At 42.4% G+C, this 26212-nt stretch overlaps 2 protein-coding genes across 2 annotated transcripts in view; one reads left to right on the forward strand and one right to left on the reverse strand.

Annotated features, from left to right (window-relative positions):
* Positions 1 to 11214, forward strand: part of LOC308369975 (uncharacterized protein) — a gene marked incomplete at its 3' end in the record, with an annotated part of 59071 nt that extends 47857 nt beyond the window's left edge. The window contains exon 17 of the mRNA XM_080844534.1: positions 11037 to 11214. Within this exon, the coding sequence (XP_080700660.1) occupies positions 11037 to 11214 (178 nt within the window). The remainder of the gene's footprint in view (positions 1 to 11036) is intronic.
* Positions 11215 to 15488: 4274 nt separating this feature from the next.
* On the reverse strand, positions 15489 to 26212 carry LOC308369976 (NACHT, LRR and PYD domains-containing protein 3-like; the record flags this gene model as incomplete). The annotated part of the gene is made up of 7 exons (XM_080844535.1): positions 15489 to 15669; positions 15796 to 15972; positions 16552 to 18366; positions 20356 to 20481; positions 20880 to 20942; positions 23912 to 24028; positions 26169 to 26212. The coding sequence occupies 7 exons, from the start codon at positions 26210 to 26212 to the stop codon at positions 15489 to 15491; spliced, it is 2523 nt and encodes an 840-aa protein (XP_080700661.1).

Consider the following 26212-nt stretch of genomic DNA (forward strand, 5'->3'; position numbering starts at 1 on the left):
AATTGTATTACACAGCTCCTCAGAATGTTGAGAAAAGTTCTATTGATTTGAATGGGCCACCCAAACGTTAACCGCTGGGTTTTGTACTTCTAATTCACATCTTTCAGATCATTCCACAAGTAGTCCAGTAATTTAAAATCTGCAAGTCAGCAAGTAATGGGTTGCTACGCAACACCTAAAACTTTCAAGCTATATTTGCGTGAATAACTATTTTTCTTCACGAAATGGCAACAAAATCATTAAAAATAGACATTTTGGAGGAATGTCTTCTATCGACAAGTACCGAATAATGGTGGGATAATTTACAGTACGGTGGTTATTATCACCGAGTGTGTGTGTATGTGAGTTTGTGTTCCTGAGTGTGTGTGCTTGTGTGTGTGGGTATTCCTGAGTGTGTGTGTGTGTATGTTTGTGGTCATGTAGTATGTGTGTGTGTGTATCCCTGAGTGTGTGTGTGTGTGTGTGTGTGTGTGTGTGTGCGTGTATTTTAAGTCTGTTTTTCTTGTATGTATGTTGGTGTTTTTTCCTTTGGTGGTTATGAGACAGAGCTTCAGTGACATGTAGGCTGTATATATTTGTGTGTAAGTGTGTGGCACGTTGGATTAGGTGCTTGCACTGCCGGGGCAGATCCTCCCCAGACCTTCAGTGCTCAGGTGGCTATCTCCCAGGCCTTTCTGTGTTGAGTTTGCATGTTCTCCCCATGTTCACAATGGGTTTCCTCCACTAAGAACCCAAACAGAAAAACATGCAAAAGAACAGAACACTTTCCTGTCCATCCCTGACCAAGATGGACGGTTCACTTCACTTGGTCCCCGGGCGCTAACAAGCTGCCCACTGCTCCTGGGGGGACCTGGAGGAAGGATGGTCCAGTATGGGAAAAACGTGTGATGCCTCCATAAATGCATGTGTGTTGCAGTGTGTCGTATGTGCAAATAAAATCTGATAATTATAAAATAATAATAATAATAATAATAATAATAATAATTAATTTTATTTTTAACACACTTTTCATTCACAAGAATCTCAGAGTGCATATCTGTGTGTGTGTGTGTGTGTGTGTGTGTGTGTGCGTGCGTGCGTGGGGCTAGAAGATTGATGAGTAATATTCAGATGTATCATGATGTTTCTCCCAGGCTGCAGTATTGTAGCCTGACAGAGAAGAGCTGTTCCTATATGGCCTCTGCTCTGACCTCAAACTCCTCAAGTCTCACACAGCTGGACCTGAGGTTCAATATCCTGAGTGCATCAGATGTTGAGCCGCTTTCAGCTCTAGTGAAAGATCCCCACTATAAACTGGAGAGACTCATGTGAGTAAATATCTTACCATCTCACTCATGTCTTTTTTGAAGTCCCGTCCTGCTTCAAACGCTCCACCATCATTCCGGTTCCCAAGAAACCCTCCATCACTGGCCTGAATGACTACAGGCCGGTCGCTCTGACGTCTGTGGTCATGAAGTCCTTTGAGAGACTGGTGTTGTCCCACCTGAAGGTCATCACAGGCCCCCTGCTGGACCCTCTCCAGTTCGCCTACCGGGCTAATAGGTCAGTTGAAGATGCAGTAAACATGGGACTGCACTACATCCTACAACACCTCGACTCCCCAGGGACGTATGCTAGGATGCTGTTTGTGGACTTCAGCTCGGCTTTCAACACCATCATGCCGGAAGCCCTCCTCACCAAACTCACCCAGCTCACTGTGCCCGCCTCCACCTGTCAGTGGATAACGAACTTCCTGACAGACAGGAAGCAGCAGGTAAGGCTGGGAGAAATAACATCCAGTACCAGGACAGTCAGCACTGGTGCTCCCCAGGGTTGCGTGCTCTCCCCGCTGCTCTTTTCCCTGTACACAAATGACTGCACCTCAGGAGACCCGTCTGTTCAGCTCCTGAAATTTGCAGACGACACTACAATCATCGGCCTCATCCAAGATGGAGATGAGTCTGCATACCGGAGGGAAGTTGAACAGCTCGCCCTGTGGTGCAGTCGCTACAACCTGGAGTTGAACTCGCTCAAAACTGTTGAAATGATAGTGGACTTCAGGAGGAACCCCCCATCACTGCCCCCCCTCACCATACTGAACTGCACTGTGTCTGCCGTGGAATCCTTCAGGTTTCTGGGTTCCACAATCTCCCAGAACCTGAAGTGGGAGCCAAACATTAGATCGGTCACCAAAAAGGCCCAGCAGCGGATGTTCTTCCTGCGCCAGCTCAGGAAGTACAACCTGCCTCAGGAGCTGCTGATCCAGTTTTACACTGCAGTCATTGAGTCTGTTCTCTGCTCATCTATCACTGTCTGGTTTGGATCGGCCACTAAACTGGACAGGAACAGACTACAACGGACAGTCAGATCAGCAGAAATCATCATCGGTGCCGACCTGCCCACCATCCAGGACCTGTACACCACCAGAGCCAGGAAACGGGCAGGGAAAATTATTGCAGACCCCTCACACCCTGGACATAATCTGTTTCAGCTCCTCCCCTCTGGCAGGCGCTACAGATCCCTGCACACCAAAACCACCAGACACAGGAACAGTTTTTTTCCCCTTGTCGTCACCTTAATGAACACTTGAAAATGTATTATATTTATTATTATATTTATATTACATTATATTTATTTATTTGATCCTAAACTGTTGTGATATATTGCACATTTTCAGTTAAAGTACATTGAGAGCAACTAAACACCACAACAAATTCCTTGTATATGAAAATGTACTTGGCCAATAAACATGATTCTGATTCTGATTCTGATAACATGAGACCCTGTCTTTTATCTACTGTTCACCAGATTCTTTCTCTTCTGTCTGTTTCCTCTGTGGTCCTCTGCTTTTGCTCATCTGTCTTTTATCCTTCCCTGTAAGCAAAATTACGTCCCCTAGACGTCCCGTAATGGTCTCTCTGAACGTTCTAAAAACGTAAATGTGTATGGTTCCCGTGACAACTTTAGGACGTTTTGCACGACGTTCCAAGACCGTCCCGAGGACGTTGCGGTGACAACTGGGAAACGTTTTCTATAGGTCCTGGGGACGTTATGCAGGACGTTGCAAGCACCTCCCGAGGGCATTGTGGTTACGTCTGGGGAACGTGTTTCTATAGGTCCTGGGGACGTTCTGCAGGAAGTTGCAAGAACGTCCTGAGGGCATTGTGGTGACATCTACAAAACCTATTTTAGACGTCCTGGGTACGTTATTCAAGGATGCACCGCGGACGTAGCAGGCACGACCGTTTTTGCTGAGCTAAATGAAGAAAATAAAATAATAATAGATCGCGGAGCCGTCATTTTGCTTACAGTGCGCACACACACACAAGTTCTAGTTCATTTATATTACACATTTCATATGATATGCATAGACACAGACACACACGATTACAAACTTGATTGCGGGCATGGGAATTGAACCGTAAACCTTCCTATTACTAAACGAGATCGCTACCTACTGTCCTAACACTGTCTGATTACTATAGTGCCACTTTAACAGGTTTATCACAGTGTGAGACAGCCAACAAACTTAGTCTTTTTTTCCGAGGGTTTGAGGAAAAGCATATTTTAGCAATCTCAGTCACTACGCATTGAGGGTTTTCCGTAATGATTCCTTTTTTAATTAACATCCATGGCACATCACGGACGTGCGGGCAGGGAGGCAGAATAACTAGCCAAACTAAGAATGATGAAATAAAATAAATATGAATGCTTCTGTACTGATCTGTGCTATAAATGTAATGTCTGCATGATTCCAATACAATGCATACATAGGAAGGTGACCAAGTGTCTAGCTTTAACATATTGAGCTTTCCACAGGCCTTCAAAGATGGTGCAACAGAACGAAGAGCTCACCGGTCAAATTGTCTGATTGGAATTTCTTTAAAAATCCCATCTCGCAAACACAATTTTGACAACAATCCTAATATTACGTAAGGCCTATAAAGCAAACGTGCACTGCCCTTATTATGTTTAAAAGGAACAGGCTAATCTGCCGTTAGAAAGTTATTTAACAACACGCATATGCTGCATTTTAAAGCGCAAACCCTCGGTTTCAAACGAGGAGCGAACTGAGTGAGAAGGATCCAACATGGCCAAGCAGACTAGCCTTAAAAGCTTTTTTTCAGAGGCCAAAAACATCTGATGAGGGTAAACCCTCTGACGAGGATGAATCTATAATACCTGCAGTGTTGCGCGTTTCCTTTTATTACCGTGCGTGAGCGCGCGGAAGAGCCGAGAGCGGTATTGCAGACAGAGATTTTGAAAAATTATAGCACTCGCCTCATATTGAAAATTGGAGCTGTGAACGTGGTTCAAAATTATGAATTATCAACAATGAACTGAGCAAGTTCATGTAGAAAGTGAACTTTCCAAACACTGAATACCTGAAGCCCTAGATGTTCGAACAGCATCACCAAAGAAAAAGCTGAAATGTCGGGCGTTTATGTCGTTATGGAGTGACAAGTTCTCTTGGCTCAGGTGCGAGGTAATTGATAGTCACAGTAAAATGTGCAAAGGATTCACAAGAGGGTCGAATAATTTAAGAATCTCTGCTCTCATTGAACAGAGCAATGACCATGTTGCGGCGCTCATTTTAACGCCACAGCAGGTTGCGCTTAAAGGCCACTTATTGACGCGCATCAGACATAAATGTTTTTGTTTCCCATTGTAAACTTAGGAAAATAAACATGTTGCATTCTAAACTACCTGATTATGTTATTATTTAAGCTATGCAGGCCGTCAGTTTTCTTCAATGGGCTAATTTAGAAGCAGAAATAGGCTAGATATTTGGCCGGCTTATCATTAAAATGTCGGGCAAATGAAAATAATTTTTCTCTAGCGGAACTTCTGGTTCAGAGAGGACCATCAGAGGACCAAATAAGAACGGTCCCTAAAAGTCCGTTTTAAGGCTCATGCGAACGTCACGCAGAGGACCTGCAGGTAAAGGTTACGGGACGTTTTTAAATGACGTCCTGGGGATGTGTGCTGAGTTACGAAATTATAACGTTCCTTAATAGTCCGTTTTAAGGCTCATGCGAACGTCACGCAGAGGACCTGCAGGTAAAGGTTACGGGACGTTTTTAAATGACGTCCTGGGGACGTGTGCTGAGTGACCAAATTATAACGTTCCTTAATAGTCCGTTTTAAGGCTCATGCGAACGTCACGCAGAGGACCTGCAGGTAAAGGTTACGGGACGTTTTTAAATGACGTCCTGGGGATGTGTGCTGAGTTACCAAATTATAACGTTCCTTAATAGTCCGTTTTAAGGCTCATGCGAACGTCACGCAGAGGACCTGCAGGTAAAGGTTACGGGACGTTTTTAAATGACGTCCTGGGGATGTGTGCTGAGTTACCAAATTATAACGTTCCTCAATAGTCCGTTTTAAGGCTCATGCGAACGTCACGCAGAGGACCTGCAGGTAAAGGTTACGGGACGTTTTTAAATGACGTCCTGGGGATGTGTGCTGAGTTACCAAATTATAACGTTCCTTAATAGTCCGTTTTAAGGCTCATGCGAACGTCACGCAGAGGACCTGCAGGTAAAGGTTACGGGACGTTTTTAAATGACGTCCTGGGGACGTGTGCTGAGTGACCAAATTATAACGTTCCTTAATAGTCCGTTTTAAGGCTCATGCGAACGTCACGCAGAGGACCTGCAGGTAAAGGTTACGGGACGTTTTTAAATGACGTCCTGGGGACGTGTGCTGAGTGACCAAATTATAACGTTCCTTAATAGTCCGTTTTAAGGCTCATGCGAACGTCACGCAGAGGACCTGCAGGTAAAGGTTATGGGGACGTTTTTAAATGACGTCCTGGGGACGTGTGCTGAGTGACCAAATTATAACGTTCCTTAATAGTCCGTTTTAAGGCTCATGCGAACGTTACGCAGAGGACCTGCAGGTAAAGGTTATGGGGACGTTTTTAAATGACGTCCTGGGGAGGTGTGCTGACAGACCAATTTATAAGGTTCCCTAAAAGTCCGATTTAAGACTCATGCGAACGTCACAGAAGGACCAAACGTAGACTTGCTACGAACGTCAAAAACGTTCTGGTAACGTCCTCTAGCGAACGTTGTGGCGGGGACCAATTGGGGACGATTGGGGACCTTGCGAATGTCCTGTTAACGTCCTGGGGACGTTCCCTGTTTGCGGGGTTCTCTCTCCCTCATTCTTCCCCCTTTCTGTTGTCTTACACCTTACAGCTCAGGGCGGTCTTACATCTCATCTCATCCTTTGGTTATTTGTCATCTTTTACTCATCATGTCTGTTGGTTTGTGACCTTTGGCCCACATCTCTCTCCGTCACTTTCATTCCTTTACCCCACCTCTTGTTCTTGAGTGTAAAAGGAAAGTAGTTAAAAAAAATGTTTTATTTGAAGCAAATTGAAACATACCCTTACAAAATCCTACTTTCAGACTTTGTACATGTAGCGTTACCCCAACCCTTTCTAGCTAATGAGTTAAGGAAGAAAAGCTATAGAGTCATTCTACTTTAATAATCCAATCTGGGTCCCTGTAAGTCAACCAAAGTAGTAGCCGTTGCAGTATAAATATGAATAAAAAACAAACCGAGTGATTATTTTCAAAAGCAAACAAATAACAAAATCCACATTTAGCAAACTGGTTTAACTTGAAAATGTAATTTAAACGAATTTTTCTTTCAAACTGAAATTTACCCTTTGACCAACGTAATATTTAACAACACAAACAATATTTCTTCAAATCACCAAAGCTAACATTATTCCTGTAAGTGGTTAGCCTACTAGCTAGCTAGCCACAATTGAACAATGTCCACAACACTACCTTAGCCAGCAAACCCCTCTCCAAACCCCATGCATTGTGGTCCAAAAACTAAACTGATCGTTTCACTCCATGGAGCATCTAAAAGAAAATGCATGAGTGGATGGGTCTTCCCTGATCAGTGTGTTCATAAACCGGTTGACTTGGTCAGTCTCTGGTTAATATTTCTTCCTTTCTTTTTTCTTTTGTTCATTCTGTCTGTTATCTGTGTGTCCATTAGATTTTTCTGAAATTAATCCAGTCATTAACTTACATCACAGTAACTCCAGTAAGAGTCTCATCTTAGTGTGTCTCAGGCTCCCATGCCCAAGGTCACAGGTTTAAGCCCAGTAAGGGACTGTTTAACAGAAAGGTATAACTGTGAAAAAGGTTAAAAAAAAAAACACCATGAAGGGAATGTGCTACAATCTCTAATGGTCGAGCAAGACGCCACTCTTTTCTTCTGATTGGACCAGTGGATTTGGACTTTGTAGCTCCACCCTTACTGTTTCTGCTGCAGTGTGTCTAATGTGTGAATGTGTTTATCATGGCTGCTGTTACTGATGTAAGAATACAGCAACCCTCTGTCTCTCATGCAGTGTGGGTCACTAGGAAACCTTGTCATGCAGATGGGAAGGCTACTTTACACGACAGACTTGAGCTGGATGGGGTCTGTGGTCCAGAAGAGACTGACTGATTATCATATTCATTCCTTTATCTTGCAGATGGCGTTTGTGAGCAGCAGTGTAGAGCCAAGGCCCTGAGCTGGATGGGGTCTGTGGTCAAGAAGCTCATGAAGACTCACATCAGCATCTCTCCTGCAGAATGTCTGGGGACGAACATGAACACGTTCTCATCTTTCAGCAGCACACAGCAAACAGCTTCTTCTTGAGGGGAGCACAACAGTGAGGTGAATGGAGAATCCACATGTGGTGATGTGGTCTGAGATAAAAAATGCATGTACATACCCGTATACCAATAAACCCTGTGTATCATCTGTTACACCTGCACCTATTTAACCATATGTATGTAACCATATGTAGAAGAAATTGTATGAATATTATACATACCTGTACCTTTTAGCATTTGGTATTGGTCTCTATTGTACTAGATGTCCCCATATGGACTGTGATAGGGAAAGTATGACTATCAATTAGTCTCTATTCACCTACATAAATATCCATACCTATAAGTATTTGTTTTTGTTCTTTCATGTATTTAAAACCACAAGGTGTGTACATGTTGCTGTGTACACCCTATCTCACAGATCCATAGTTACTCAGCAACAGTCATTGTAAGGATACATTATGTCATCTTAGCTACTCATTATCAGTCAGAATACTAGTGTTAGATTTTTAAATGTGTAAAATAATCCTTGTGTGTGTAATTAGATTTGTAAATGTGTAAACTAATCCTTGAGTGTGTAATTAGACTTGGACATGTGTAAATTAATCCTTAATCAGATTTGGAAATGTGTAAAGTAATCTCTAGATGTGTACTGAGGTTTGTCAATGTGTGGAAATGGAAATGAGCCCTAGTGGACTGCTTTTGTAGCGCCCGGGGAGCAGTGATGCCTGTGTAGGTATCTGCAATTTTGTCTTCAGAATCTCTATGCGCACTTAGATTTCGAAATGTTCATTAAAAATGTCAAAATGTGTAATGAGATTTGCACTTGTTTTGTGATTTGTACATCTGTGAATGCGTGCATAGATCTGTTAAAAAGGTTTAGACAAATCTGTGAATGCGTGCACAGATCTGTGAATGTGTAGACACACATCTGTGAATACGTACATACAGTATATAAATAGCTGAATAGTCCAAGTGAGTTGCTCCAAGAGAGAAATACAGACAAGTAATCATTTACAACTCAGACGGGCCTCTCAATTGGCCGACGTTTACACATATTTTTTGCTAAATTTCTGCTGTGTCAGATCAGCAAATGTGTGTGGGGATTTGTCTGTATTGACAATATTTTGTTTATTCAAAGCTGAGGTATGGCAGGCCACAGTGAGCAGAGGGTAAAGCTGAGGTATGGCCACAGTGGGTAGAGGGTAAAGTTGAGTTATGGCCACAGTGAGCAGAGGGTAAAGCTGAGGTATGGCCACAGTGGGTAGAGGGTAAAGTTGAGTTATGGCCACAGTGGGTAGAGGGTAAAGTTGAGTTATGGCCACAGTGGGCAGAGGGTAAAGTTGAGTTATGGCCACAGTGGGTAGAGGGTAAAGTTGAGTTATGGCCACAGAGGGCAGAGGGTAAAGCTGAGTTATGGCCACAGTGGGCAGAGGGTAAAGTTGAGTTATGGCCACAGTGGGCAGAGGGTAAAGTTGAGTTATGGCCACAGTGGGCAGAGGGTAAAGTTGAGTTATGGCCACAGTGGGTAGAGGGTAAAGCTGAGGTATGGCCACAGTGGGTAGAGGGTAAAGTTGAGTTATGGCCACAGTGGGCAGAGGGTAAAGTTGAGTTATGGCCACAGTGGGTAGAGGGTAAAGTTGAGTTATGGCCACAGAGGGCAGAGGGTAAAGCTGAGTTATGGCCACAGTGGGCAGAGGGTAAAGTTGAGTTATGGCCACAGTGGGCAGAGGGTAAAGTTGAGTTATGGCCACAGTGGGCAGAGGGTAAAGTTGAGTTATGGCCACAGAGGGCAGAGGGTAAAGCTGAGTTATGGCCACAGTGGGTAGAGGGTAAAGTTGAGTTATGGCCACAGTGGGCAGAGGGTAAAGCTGAGTTATGGCCACAGTGGGTAGAGGGTAAAGTTGAGTTATGGCCACAGTGGGCAGAGGGTAAAGCTGAGTTATGGCCACAGTGGGCAGAGGGTAAAGCTGAGTTATGGCCACAGTGGGCAGAGGGTAAAGCTGAGTTATGGCCACAGTGGGCAGAGGGTAAAGTTGAGTTATGGCCACAGTGGGCAGAGGGTAAAGCTGAGTTATGGCCACAGTGGGCAGAGGGTAAAGTTGAGGTATGGCCACAGTGGGTAGAGGGTAAAGTTGAGTTATGGCCACAGTGGGCAGAGGGTAAAGTTGAGTTATGGCCACAGTGGGCAGAGGGTAAAGTTGAGTTATGTCCACAGTGGGCAGAGGGTAAAGCTGAGTTATGGCCACAGCGGGCAGAGGGTAAAGTTGGAGGGATATTTTTGGGATCAATAATTCATCGTGTCAATAACTCACTTGCTAAACCTGATGAAGGAGAAAAGCATCAGTCTGGTGGATCTTATTCGGATTTTTCTCCCAGAAATGAAAGGCCCAGGAATCTTCACTAGTTCATGTCACATGTGCAAAGTCAGTCTTTCACGATCTGGATGAGTGTCCTTGAGATTTCCACTCCAATCTGAGATGATGTGATAGAGTCAGTCTCAGTGTCTGCTTTCCTCTGCGCTCCTCTGGATCACCACCCAACCAGAAGCAGCCAATTAGATCCATCCAAAGTGTGTGGACCAAGTGACAGAAATTATCCAGCAAGTCCTGCCTGTACGTCTAACTAGCCAGAATGGCTTACTTTGCCTTAAGTGAAGTTTAAATGAGGAAACAACTAAACAGAAACAGTATGGAAGCTTTAGACTAACTGAAGGCCAACTACAGCAGTTTCACACAAAAGTATGCATAAAGCAGAGTGAGATGCAATAAATACCTTTTACAGTCTGATAGGATTTAAACATTTTAGTTATGGCACAATATGGCATCTACTATGACAGGTTTATGACACAGACATGTCAGTCATATGTCACCACAGTCGTGTCACGTGGTGACTGGAATCTGAAGTTGTCCCAGGGGTCAGTGATGTCATCAGAGGGTATCTACAAAGGGAGCCTAGAACATTTGCTTTTTCATTTAAAAGCTTATTTATTTATTTGAAAGTAGGGTGAAACTACAAGAAATATGACATATGTATATGAACTTCAGTATTCAGTATTCCATCCACTAAAACATTCCTGAACTATAGATATGGTGTTGATGACATCATTGATGAACAAAAACTCTTAAAGAGACAGTGTACATTAACTACACACTGACAGCTCACAGGTTTTGACAGATATTCATACAATCTCAATAATAGTCTGTCTCCACATGGCTACATATATCACAAAACAATAACAAATCCCAGGTAGCCTATTTATACAACAGATATGGATAATCCTACAGTTTCCCCACCAGTCCATATCTCCATGTGTGCACATGATTGATAGAGACTGGTCCTGCTCTGTCCATGCTGAATGCTGTCAATCATCTCTGGCTGATCAGGACACGCCTCCACTCTCCAGTCATCTCACTGTTGTGCTCCCCTCAGGAAGAGGCTGTTTGCTGTGTGCTGCTGGAAGCTGGGAACATGTTCATGTTCCTCCCCAGTAATTCTGCTGGAGAGACGCTCATGTGTGTGTGGTGGATCCCACCCTGTCTACATGAGCTTCTGGACCCTCGACCCCATCCAGCGCAGGGACTTGGCTCTACACATTGCTGCTCAATAGTCCCATCTGCAGGATAAAGTAGATAATACAATAATAAATCAGTCTCTTCTGGACAACAGACCAAATCCAGCTCACTTCTGTTGTGTAAAGTAGCCTTCCCATCTGTATGACAAGGAAAAAGACACAACAATCCACCAGTCTCCATGACAACGGTCTCCCAGTGACCCAGACTGCTGTATTCTGACATCAGTAACAGCAGCCATGATAAACGCATTCACACATTAGACACACTGCAGCAGAAACAATAAGGGCTCAACCAATAGAGATGGCTGCACATTCAATTCAAGGTGAGCTGGATTTGGTCCACAGTTAAACCTTACTGTTAACCAGTCCCTTACTGGGCTTGAGCCTGTGACCTTGGGCATGGGAGGCTGAGACACAGTAAGATGTGGTAGTATTATGTCTCTTACTGGAGCTACTATGATGTGAGTTAATGACTGGAGTCATTTCAGAAAAATCTAATGATCAGTTAAACAGACAGAATGAACAAAAGATAGAAAGAAAGAAAGAAACATAGGCATGAAAAAAAGAGGTGGGGGAAATCGTGTGACAGAGAGAGAGGAGGGCCAAAGGTTACATTCACATTAACATTCAGCAGACGCTTTTATCCAAAGCGACGTACAAGGGAGACAACAATCAAGGTACGAGCAATAAGGCCTAGTGTAACAATAAATACTATTTAACATAAGAAATAGTGCAAGTTAAGTACTAGTAGTACTAGAAGTGCACGTTAGGAAGGGAGGTGCTCTCTGAAGATATGTGTCTTCAAGAGCTTCAAAAAGGTGTAGAGGGACACCCCTGCTCTGGTAGTGCTAGGAGCATTTGCCCTTACAAGAGCATTTAAGTAGGTGGGAGCATAACCAGCAATCACTCTGTAAGCAAGCATAAGTGACTTGAACTAAATGTGAGCAGCTACAGGAAGCCAGTGGAGCTCAATGAGCGAGGTCACAAACAAACCAACATAATGAGTAAAAGATGACAAATAACAAAAGGATGAGGTGAGATGTAAGACAGGCCTGAGCTGTTAGGTGTAAGACAGAAAAAGCAAGAGGGAAGAACGAGCGAGAGAGAAGGATGAAAGACAGATGAGCAAAAGCAGAGGACCACAGACGAAACAGACAGAAAATAACAGAAAATAAACTCAAGATATCCATGTTGGTTCTCATGTTATTAAGACCTGAATGAGATGGTTAGATATTTACTCACTCTAGTTTCTCCAGTTTATAGTGGGGGTCCTTCACTAGAGCAGAGAGCCGCTCAACATCTGATGCACTCAGGTAATTTCCACTCAGGTCCAGCTGTTTGAGTCTTGAAGAATTTGAGGTCAGAGCAGAGGCCAGATAGGAACAGCTCTTCGCTGACAGGTTACAATAATTCAGCCTGGGAGAAACATCATGATACCTGAATATTAATCATCAATCCTCTTTCCCCCCACACACACTCAGGAATACAAACACTCACACACTACATGAAATTATACTTACTGTAGTTCCTCCAGTTTGCAGTTTTGATGAGAAAGAGCAGAACATAAAAGTTCCACTCCTGAGTCTCCCAGCAGATAATTGACCCCCAGGTGAAGCTGTGTGAGACTTGAGGAGTGTGAGGTCAGGGCAGAGGCCAGATAGGAACAGCTCTTCTCTGTCAGTTTACAATTATCCAGCCTGGGAGAAACATCATGATACATCTGAATATATATGATCTATCCTCTATCCACACTCACACACAGGGATACCAGACAGACACAGACAGACACACACACACACACACACACACACACACACACACACACACACACACACACACACACACACACACACACACACACACACACACACAGGTACATGTATACACACGCACATAGGGATACCAGCACACACACTCAGATACACACAAACAAACACACAGGGACACCAACACATACGCAGGGGAACAAACTCACAAACACAAACACACTCAGGGATACACATACACACTGATAAACACAAACACGCACACTCACAGATACACATACACACAGGTAGGGACACAAACAAACTCTATCTCTCTCACACACACACACAAATATATTATACACCGTATATAGCCTAGGTGTTTCTGAAGTTCTGTCTCCAAAATACAACAAAATACATACAATTCATTCATTTATTAAACTAAAAATACCTTTATATAATTTGTATTTCTCTTACTCACACAGACACACACACATACCACATAAAATGATGCTTACTGTAGTTCCTCCAGTTTGCAGTTTTGATGAGAAAGAGCAGAACATAGAAGTTTCACTCCTAAGTCTTCCAGCAGCTCATTGTTACTCAGGTGCAGCTGTGTGAGACTTGAGGAGTGTGAGGTCAGGGCAGAGGCCAGATAGGAACAGCTCTTCTCTGTCAGGTTACAGTTATACAGCCTGGAAGAAACACCATGATACATCTGAATATAAATCATCATTCCTGTATCCCCCCACAAGCTCAGGGATACACACACAAACACACAAACACACACTCACATATATTTGTGTGTATACAGTATATATATACACACACATACGCCTAGATGCTCTTGATTCTAAACATCCCTAAATATTATTAGTAATTCACTTACACTCTCTCTCTCTCTCTCACACACACACTCACACTCTCACACACACACACACACACACACACACACACACACACACACACACACACACACACACACACACACACACACACACAGAGAGAGAGAGAGATGTACAGTGCATATAGAATAACTGAAGGTCTGTGTCATTCAACCACCAAATAAAGCACCAAAATACTGTAATGTTGCTAAAGTAGTTTAACTGTCTGCTCCTTCACTAGTAAAACACTGTGATGTAATTGGGGGATCAGGGACACACACTCACACACACAAACACACTCACTCAGGGAAACACACACGCACTGATAAACTCATACACACACACACACACACACACACACACACACACACACACATACACACACACACACACACACACACACACACACATGGCCACCAATATTCACACACACACACACACACACACACACACACACACACACACACACACACACACACACACACACACACTCTCACAAACACACACTCTCTCACACACACACACACACACACACACACACACACAGGGTGCATGCTTTGTTTCATAGTGACGTTTCACGTTACCACTTTTGGGAAGGGCAACCATCTCGTTGCAGATTAAACACATCGGTGTGCTCCCCACAAGCAGCACAAATGACCAAGTTCATACAGGAAACGGGAGAGATGCCCCTAATTAGTGACAACACAACCTATCCAATCACCTTCGCTCTCATACGCCCGCGCTAGTTTAAATCCTCAGGGCTCCAGGCTCACTCAGTCTTGAGTATGACGCAGCTTATTTGCTCCCTCCTCCTCCCCAGCTCCACCTGTCTAGATCTGCTTATAGTTAAAGGGGTTTTTCGTTAAATCCTACTTGTATTTATTGTGGCAATAATTTACAGTGTAAATTGTGTTTAAGCAGCAGTTGCAATGTGCAGCTTTATCTTGTGCAGCAGTTGCAATGTGCAACTTATCTTGATGCAGCAGTTGCAATGTGCAACTTATCTTGCAGCAGCAGCTTGAGCAGATCTAGGGCGCCATGACCAAACATACTACCTTGTACTTACATTAATAAAATCTTTTACTTATTCTGAGAGTTTCCTGTCTGAAATGCATACTTGTCAAATTCGCGATTTTTGGATTCTTTTCGTTTTTTGTTGAGTTTAAAGCACGCCATGATTTTCGTTTGCTAGGAAAAGAAACCGTTCACAAATCCAACTGCCCACGTTGTTGCCATTGACACACACAACCTGCGTGACCCACAGTGAGCTTGCGGCCAACATTGAGTGAGAGAGTTGTCATAGTGATGTTGTTATTACAGCTCCTGATTGGACCTCTGGATTGGACACGGAAGATAGAAACATTGAGTAGGATAAATATATAAAGCGCAAAATCACGCACAATGAAAATTCGCTTGGATCATGATTAAATTAGAATGTTGAATTTGGCTTCGGTCCAAATTTGATTGCGTTTGGGTCCGGATCCGGACCACGGTCCGCCTATTGAGTACCCCTGGCCTAGATGCTTCAGAAGCTCTGTCTCATATAACCTCAAAAGGAAAACAGCACCAACATAAATACAATTCATCCAAATACCTTCATATTATTAATATTGAATTCCCCTGCCCCCCCCCCCCCCCACACACACACACACACACACATACACACTACAAGGAATGATGCTCACGCTAGTGCCTTCAGCTTGCAGTTTTGATGAGAAAGAGCAGAACATAAAAATTCCACTCCTGAGTCTCCCAGCAGCGTATTGGTACTCAGCTCCAGCCATGTGAGACTTGAGGAGTGTGAGGTCAGGGCTGAGGCCAGATAGGAACAGCTCTTCTCAGTCAGGTTACAGCCATTCAGCCTGGGAGAAACACCATGATACATCTGAATATTAATCATCAGTCCTCTATCCCCACGCACACTCAGTGGTACACACACACAAACACACACACACACACACACACAAACAACATGAAATGATACTTACTTCAGTTTCTCCAGTTTGCAGTTTTGATGAGAAAGACCATAACATAAAAGTTTCACTCCTGAGTCTCCCAGCAGCTTATTGACATGCAGGTTCAGCTGTGTGAGACTTGAGGAGTGTGAGGTCAGGGCAGAGGCCAGATAGGAACAGCTCTTCTCAGTCAGGTTACAGCGATGCAGCCTGGGAGAAACATCATGATACACCTGAATATTAATCACCCCCCGCACACTCAGTGGTACACACAAACACATACACACACACACACACACACACACACACAAACACAGACACACATATATACATATACAGTTAAAAATATATATATACACACACATACGGCAACAACATCTTAAACAGTCTTAAAATGAGCTTAATGTTAAGTTACCCATAGAAAACACCAATAATATACTATAATATACTGTCATATATATTAGTGTTTGACCTTCAATCCATACAAGACTGATGTGAGGTATGAACTGCAGTCAGGAGTGTTTGCTCTACTCTCAGTTTAGGAGAAATGTTCTCTTATCATGGCAGTTCAATTACCAGGAACAAAAACCAGGGAACTCAGGGAATACGTTTTTTTTTTTACCATATTGACAATGTGATGTCTACTTAAAAACTTGCTTAGAAATATCATACACACACACACACACACACACACACACACACACACACACACACACACACACACACACACACACACACACACACACACACACACACACACACACACACACACACAAGTGTTTTACTCACTCAGCTGATGTGGAAGATGTGACCACTGGCACCAGCTTCTTCAGAACTTCATCAGGACTGAGGAGTTCACTGAGATCTTCCTCTGGTGTCTTTATGTACTTCTGCAGGTCAAACCCATCCAGCTGCTCTGCTGAAATCTTAAGCTTAAATGTCCCAGTGTCCCACTCTGCTGGTAAGAGCATGTGTACAGACAGAGCTCCTGAGCTTCTGTCAATGACCTCAACTACAGCATGGTGATTCAGCTCATTCAGACAGTAGAACAGGTTGATCTTTCTGTCTGATTTATTCTGATCTCTGATCTTCTGTTTGACACACTGGACCGTTTCCTCTGAGCTCTGTGATTGGCTTCTTGTCTGTGGCAGAAGGTGTCTTAAGAGATTCTGATTGGACTCCAGTGAGAGGCCCAGAAGGAAGCGGAGGAAAAGGTCGAGGTTGCCATTCTTACTCTGTAAGGCCAGATCCACTGCAAATGTGTGTAGGTCATGAAGTGTTGCAGCTCTGAACAGAGCAGAGAGCTGAGAGGTTTGCTGTTGGTCAGGCGTGTTTCTTTCTCTGTTGCTGAAGCGCAGGAACACATATAAAGCTGCGAGAAACTCCTGAATGCTCAGATGCACAAAGCTGAAAACCTTCCCCTGGTACAGCTCAGCCTCCTCTCTGAAGATCTGAGTACACACTCCTGAGTACACTGATGCTTTTGTTACATCAATGCCACACTCTCTCAGGTCTTCCTCATAGAAGATCAGATTGCCCTTCTCCAGCTGTTGGAAAGCCAGTTTCCCCAGTTTGAAAATCATCTCTTCACCTCTCTCATTTCTCACTGTGTACTTTTCATTTGTTATGCTTGTCTGAATGATCAGGAAGTGTGTGTACATTTGAGTGAGAGTCCTGGGCATTTTTACACTCCCTGATTCATCTGATGTTTTCTCCACAACAGTGCCGGTAATCCAGCAGAAGACTGGAATGTGACACATGATGTAGAGGCTCCTGGATGACTTCAGGTGTGTGACGGTTCTGCTGGCCAGTTTCTCATCACTGATTTTCTTCCTGAAGTACTCCTCTTTCTGTGGGTCGCTGAATCCCCTTATTTCTGTCACCTGGTCCATACACTCAGGAGGGATCTGATTGGCTGCTGCAGGTCGGGTGGTGATCCAGAGGAGAGCAGAGGGAAGCAGATTTCCCTCGATAAGGTTTGTCAGCAGCACGTCCACTGAGGCTGGCTCCGACACATCACAACACCTTGGGTTGGAGTTGAAATCTAGAGGAAGTCGACACTCATCCAGACCATCAAAGACGAACATGACTCTGTGCTTTGAACTGGTGAATATTGCGTGATTTCCTGTTTCTGGGGAGAAGTGCTTAATGAAATCCACCAGACTGAGTTTTTGCCCCTTCATCAGGTTCAGCTCTCGGAAAGGGAGAGGAAATATGAAGTGAACATCCTGATTGGCTTTTTCTTCAGCCCAGTCAAGAATGAACTTCTGCACAGAGACTGTTTTTCCAATGCCAGCCACTCCCTTAGTCAGCACTGTTCTGATGGGTTTGTCTTGTCCAGGTAAAGGTTTAAAGATGTCATTGCAGTTGATTGGTGTGTCTGGTGCTGCTTCTCTCCTGGATGATCTCTCTATCTGTCTGACCTCATGTTCATCATTGACCTCTCCTCTACCCCCCTCTGTGATGTAGAGCTCTGTGTAGATCTTACTGAGGGGTGTGGGATTTCCTTGCTTTGTGATTCCCTCAGTCAGACACCGAAACTTCTGCTGAAGATGGGATTTGTGGATCTGCTGCATTTCAAAATTTACTGAACCAGGTTGGTCTCTGTGTGTGCAAATAAGAACAATTATTAAATAACACCAACACAAACATTTTCTGATTATTGATAGTTTTTTTAATCTCCGGATACTTTAATAGTTCTTTCAGGATATTTTTTTTCTATCCATGAATTCACATGTGTCACTTTCCTATTTTGTTTCTTGATTGTTACGTGTTGTTCTCTTTTTTAATTTTTAATTTGTTAAAATGTGGTTGTATTTGTTAATTGCATGTAGTCTGGGAGAGTTATGAAAAATGTGTGTAAACAAAATACCAAACTGTAGAAATAATTACCAAATTTTGTTTTACTATTTGGATTTAGACATTTCAAGGAACAGCTGTGTTTGATTGAACACCCCCGTTTTATTCCGTTTCGGCTCATTTTGTTCACCCTGAGGTAGATTGATGGCTTAAAATGAGTGAACAAACTGTGCCACAAGTGACCCAAACCTTCTAAGGTTGTTGTTTGTGATATGTACCAGGAATTAAGAGTTTATAAAACATATTCCATAGACAATAATTCAATATATCTCATCCCAAGTTGTAATTGTATTGTTATTTGAAGAAAACATTGGAAGTTGATAGCTCTCATGTGTGTAATGGACTTGACCATATGGTCAAGATTCTCTTAGTCTCATGAATAGACTTTGATTATTTGATCTGTGGGATGAAATGTATCTGTTTCACATTTAATTAATTTGGTTAGAATAGGATTCCATAGTATAACATGAATTGAACTGGTAACTTAGTGTGGCCATGTATTCTGTCTGACCTGTTGGGAAAGGTTTTTATGAGCAAGAGAGTCACCCAGGGCTTGGAGGTAAGGGGATCCTATGTAAATAGTCTTATCTCTGGGGAGAAGAGGTGGCCACAGTGTAAGAGTACGAGGGAGGGGTTTTAGGTATAAGAGCTGAGTTTGCCCAGAGATAGATGGGCATTGTTATTGAATATTTCATGAACATGTAATGCTTATAACAATGCTTCCTGTATCGTGAATAAATCTGCAGTACCACTCCAGTTGTCTATAAGTAATTTTGACCACAGATCACTGCAGGAAGGTTGACACCTCTGCGTCAGCCTGTCCTCCGTGAACAAATGGCATCCCAGACCCCGTGACAAATAATAATTAGCATTGAAGGGATCCCCCCCCACTGTTGTTTGACAAGAGTTTAAAAGCCAGTGACACCCAAGAGAAAATTAGTGAAAAGAGACAAGGTGTAACTCTGGCAGTGAAATCTGTCTCTTTCTCTCCTTTGGTGGCCGCCATTGCAAGAATAAACCTGAACTTTGGTTATTCATCACTTTGACTGAGTCTCTGATAATTGGGATAGAATAATTCCTTTTATTTGCCAGCCATCAACAGAACAGAAGACTAAAAAAACATTATTTGCAGGCAATTGGGAAGATGAGCAAATTCATTTGTGTGTGTGTCAACTGTTGAACAGGAGGGCGTGGCCGGAGCAGAGTTCAGCACAGACGTGACATTTTCTCAGTGGTTTTCTTTTCTAATTAATGCTTGTTTATCGTCACGATTGTTGTTTATGAGAAAGAAATACGGCCTTGCATGGCAAAATACAAGGACATTTGGGCGATTTTTATGCATAAAATGATGTTTCTGTCTGAAAGTTGCAATTCTGTTTCAAAGGGTACATTCCAAAAATGATGTCCGTTTTCCACTATCGCGGACATTTTCTCCCCGTGTACCCCCTGAACCACTTCGCGTACTCCTGGGGGTACGCATACCCCAGTTTGGGTACCGAGGCATTAGAGTAACTATGTCAGTCTCGGTTTACAGGTCAAACATTTTCTGAACGTATAATGTTTGCTTTTCAGGGCTGAAGACAAAATAAAAATATCTTGAACTGCCAATCTCAAATAAATGTCTACTTTAAAAGACAAGTCAAACTCATTTGTACACTTTTATACTTCAGAAGGAACTTCAAATGACCGTATGGATGATTGTATTTCCAGTGGAAAGTCCTCATTACTACTCACCTCTGACCTGCAGGAACACCTCCTTCTGCTAAGATTGGTCGAGGATCCATGGACTGGTCACTCTTCATGGATACACAGCTTGGTACAGGAAGGTGAGATCTCTTTGATTTCCTCTGCCGGATGAGGCTGTATTTCACACACACACACAAACACACACACACACACACACACACACACACACACAAACACACACACACACACACACACACGCACACACACACGAGTGCGCACACACAGACACACACAAACAGACATCGTTACACGTCAAACATTCTGTATACATATAATGTTAACTTGTCAGGGCTGAAAAATTGGAATAAAAAAAAAAAAAGAACTGCCCACCTCATATAAATATCCAGCACAAAAGACAAGTCAAACACCTTTGGTACACTTTTAAACTTCCGGTGTTCCTAAATGATTGTATGGATGAATGTATGTATTTCCTGTGTAAAGTCCTCATTACTACTAACCTCTGACCAGCAGGAACACCTCCTTCTGCAAAGCAGGGTGGATTATCAATGGACTGGTCACTCTTCATGGACACACAGCTTGGTACAGGAGAGTGTGATCTCTTCTGCTGGATGAGGCTGTTTTTCACACACACACGCACACACACACACACACACACACACACATACACATACATACACACACACACACAAACAAACACACACACACACACGCACAGGACACTCACAAAGTTATCAGCAGGACATGTAAAACCAAAAAATCACTACAGTCAAAAAAGAATTATCTTCAATACTTTGCCATAACATGTTCTGCAATTTCAAGGAATATTATTGATTTAAAATAATTCAAGGGGAACATATCTCATTTGATTTACACTATTTCCACATGGTGACTTTGAAGATGTTTCTTTCACTCTATTCATTTATTGATGAAGCCATTTTGATTTGAACAGCAAAGTCCGACATTACAAAGTCAGTCTGTGGTCTGTGACAGACTACATCTTTATGAAACCTACACAAAATCTACTGAAATGGTTCACAAGATCAGTTCTTGGATTTCACCCTTGGGGGGGCTTAGCTGCTAATGACAATGTGAAGGTTAACATTGTCATTCAATTAATGTTGTCTGTCTCCTTTAATATCTACTGTAGATACTGTAGATACTAGATTTTAAAGGCACCCAGTGCAACTTTATAGGCTTGAGACTCGAAAAATAAACATTCAATTTCTAGTCATTTTTACACGTAGTAAGTTGCAATAACTCCATACCATTACATATCGACATTCAAGGAGCAAAGATGAGACGTCGTTGTGTGGTGAGAACTGATAGAAAATCGTAAACAACAACAATCGCCGGTAGGGAGAGGCCATTTTTCCATTGACTGGAATCCTGCTTTATTTATTGGTGGCACCAATAAATAAAGATTTGGGGGGAAAATGGCGGCGATTGTTATTGTTTACGATTTTCTATCAGTTCTCACCACACAACGACGTCTCATCTTTGCTCCTTTAATGTCGATATGTAATAGTATGGAGTTATTGAAACTTACTACGTGTAAAAAAGACTAGAAATTTAATGTTTATTTTAAAGCCTCGAAAGTTGCACTGGGTGCCTTTAAAGGGATACCTATAACTGCCCATCTCCTAAAAATATCTAGCATAAAACAAGTCAAACACCTTTGGTACACTTTTATTTTTCAAGTGTTCTTCAAATGACTGTATGGATGATTGTATTTCCTGTGTCCTCATTACTACTCACCTCTGACCAGCAGGAACACCTCCGTCTGCAAAGCAGGGTGGATTATCAATGGACTGGTCACTCTTCATGGACACACAGCTCGGTACAGGAGAGTGTGATCTCTTCTGCTGGATGAAGCTGTATTTCACACACACACACACACACACACACACACACACACACACACACACACACACACACACACACACACACACACACACACACACACACACACACACACACACACACACACACACACACACACACAAACACAAGCACATTCTAATTATTCATATGTTTCAGTTTCCATTTATTCACATGTGTCATTTTTTCTATTTTGATTCTTGATTGTTACGTGTTGTTTTCATTTTTCATTTTGATAATTTGTTTTCAGGCGGGTTGGCGTGCAGCAGATTGGGGCTCTGATCCGATTGGACGGTTAGAGGTCCCGATCCTTTAAAAGCAGCCGATGACATCACTCTAGGCCGTGCTTTGGGGAATCGCTCATTCTTGTCGTCTGCCACGCCACTAACACCTCTGTCCCGCTAAACCCCAGCCTCGGGCTTTGGCCATGATCATCGGGTGCGCTACTCGCCGGAGTGAGAGTTTGGGAGAGAGTGCCAGGCTGTGGAGGCCGATTGTTGAGGCCTTGTGTTTTTGTTTTGGCACGCTGAGTTTTTTTTTTGATCCGTCATTTATTCTTATTTTTCACTTGTAAATAAATTCACGGTGATTTGGACTTCCGTTGTCTGCCCGTTTGTTGCAACTTTTCTGTCACATCCTAAATCCCTAGACCAGGTTGTGACAAATATCTAGATACTGTAGATGCTAGATTTAAAAGGGATACCTATAACTGCCCATCTCATAAAAATATCTAGCATAAAACAAGTCAAACACCTTTGGTACACTTTTATTTTTCAAGTGTTTTTCAAATGACTGTATGGACGATTGTATTTCCTGTGTAAAGTCCTCATTACTACTCACCTCTGACCAGCAGGAACACATCCGTCTGCAAAGCAGGGTGGATGATCAATGGACTGGTCACTCTTCATGGACACACAGCTTGGTACAGGAGAGTGTGATCTCTTCTGCTGGATGAAGCTGTATTTCACACACACACACACACACACACACACACACACACACACACACACACACACACACACACACACACACACACATACATACACACACACACACACACACGCACAGGACACTCACAAAGTTATCAGCAGGACATGTTAAACCAAAAAATCACTACAGTCAAAATATTTTCCTCTGCAATACTTTGCCATAACATGTCATGCAATTTCAAGGAATATTATTGATTTAAAATAATTCAAGGGGAAAATATCTCATTTGATATACACTATTTCCACAGTGTGACTTTGAAGATGTTTCTTTCACTCTATTCATTTACTGGTGAAGCCATTTTGATTTGAACAGCAAAGTCTGACATTACAAAGTCAGTCTGTGGTCTGTGACAGACTGCGCTCTTCTGACAAAATGGAGGTACTGCAATAATCACTACTACATTTTCTTGAAACCTACAAAAAATATTCTGAAATGGTTCACAAGATCAGTTCTAGGATTTCACCCTTGGGGGGGCTTAGCTGCTAAAGACAATGTGAAGGTTATCATTGTCTATCAATTCATTATGTCTGTCTCCTTTAATATCTAGATACTGTAGATACTAGACTTTAAAGGGATACCTAGAACTGCCAATCTCATAAAAAATATCTAGCATAAAACAAGTAAAACACCTTGGAACACTTTTATTTTTCAAGTGTTCTTCAAATGACTGTATGGACGATTGTATTTCCTGTGTAAAGTCCTCATTACTACTCACCTCTGACCAGCAGGAACACCTCCTTCTGCAAAGCAGGGTGGATTATCAATGGACTGGTCACTCTTCATGGACACACAGCTTGGTACAGGAGAGTGTGATCTCTTCTGCTGGATGAAGCTGTATTTCACACAAACACGCGCACAGGACTCTCACAAAGTTATCAGCAGGACAAACACCTTTGGTACACTTTTGTTTTTCAAGTGCTCTTCAAATGACAGTATGGACGATTGTATTTCCTGTGTCCTCATTACTACTCACCTCTGACCAGCAGGAACACCTCCGTCTGCAAAGCAGGGTGGATTATCAATGGACCTGTCACTCTTCATGGACACACAGCTTGGTACAGGAGAGTGTGATCTCTTCTGCTGGAATGAGCTGCATTTTACACATGCATTACACAAGTTTATTTTGATCCGTCATTTATTCTTAATTTTCACTTGTAAATAAATTCACGGTGATTTGGAAATTCCGTTGTCTGCCCGTTTGTTGCAACTTTTCTGTCACATCCTAAATCCCTAGACCAGGTTGTGACAAATATCTAGAGGAATACCTGTAACTGCCCATCTCCTTAAAATATCTAGCATAAAACAAGTTAAACACTTTTGGTACACTTTTATTTTTCAAGTGTTCTTCAAATGACTGTATGGATGATTGTATTTCCTGTGTCCTCAATACTACTCACCTCTGACCAGGAACACCTCCGTCTGCAAAGCAGGGTGGATTATCAATGGACTGGTCACTCTTCATGGACACACAGCTCGGTACAGGAGAGTGTGATCTCTTCTGCTGGATGAAGCTGTATTTCACACACACACACGCACACACACACACACACACAGACACACACACACACACACACACACAAGCATATTCAAATTATTCATATGTTTCAGTTTCCATTTATTCACATGTGTCACTTTTTCTATTTTGATTCTTGATTGTTATGTGTTGTTTTCATTTTTCATTTTGATGATTTGTTAATTGCATGTAGTCTGGGAATGTTATGAATGTTATGTAAACCCAAACCCAATACCAAACTGATACAATTATTAATGAATTATTAATATAAATTATTATTATATGGCAACGACAGTACGAGCATTCTGATTGGCTAATGGGTAGTCATGCCAGCCGCGCATTGACGTTCTAGCCGGTCTGCAGTCTGATAAGTATTCTTATTACACACCCCTCAATCTTAAAAATTAGTGATACCATGTACTAAGTACTAAACATTACATCCTTAAAAATTTTAAGGAGCAGCTCCGTTTAATTGACCACCACTGGAGACCTTTAGCAAAGTCTGGGTAAACTGGTCAGAACATAATTCTTTATTTTACACAAAATACTCACACACACACACACACACACACACACACACACACACACACACACACACACACACACACACACACACACACACACACACACACACACACACACACACACACACACACACACACACACACACACACACACACACACACACACACACACACACACACACACACACGTACTGATTATTGATATGTTTTAGTTTCTCCAGGTATACTGATAAAGCGCTTTCATGATTATTTTCTTCCTCAATGCATTGGTGTCACTTTTTCTATTTTGTTTCTTGAATGTTACAAATACTAAACTGTTCAAATCTTTTTTCAACTGTTGGGATGTAGACAAGTTAAGGAACATTTTAAGGTTTGATTGAACACCACCGGAGACCTTTAGCAAAGTCTGGGTAAACTGGTCAGAACAGAACTCTCATACCTATTGGTGTTCATCAGCTGAGCTAAAAGTGACTATAGAAAGTTAGCATTTTTAGAAATTCAGTTGGATTCAATTTCATTATGCTTGCAGTTACTGACGTAGAATACAACCATGCCAAATATCTGAGTGAGACAAATGGCCTTTACATAGATACAAATGTTATCTCATCTCTGATTGGTCCAGTTACTACGCACTCCTGCTCTACTGTGGGTTGGGTTCTACTTTCTGATAGGCTGCCAAATGAAAACAAAACACTCAGACAGCTCTCAACCAATCAGCTTTCATTGCCAGGTAGAAATGATACTAACAGGTTGATTCCTACACACCCACAGATACTTGCATAATCTGCTCTTATTTGTACTTCGTAACTTTTTGCTTACAAATAAATAACAAAAAAAGATGTTTTACACTAATTAACAAACAAACAAAAAGAAACAAATAAATAATACATTTAAATATTATTTAAGTATTTTAATTGCTGTTGTTGTTGTCTTACCCCAGAGGCTCATCATCATGGTTCTCTTCTTCACTGGAACTCAT

Source organism: Sprattus sprattus (genome assembly GCF_963457725.1).
Source record: "Sprattus sprattus genome assembly, chromosome: 9".
Classification (NCBI taxonomy): Eukaryota; Metazoa; Chordata; class Actinopteri; order Clupeiformes; family Clupeidae; genus Sprattus; species Sprattus sprattus.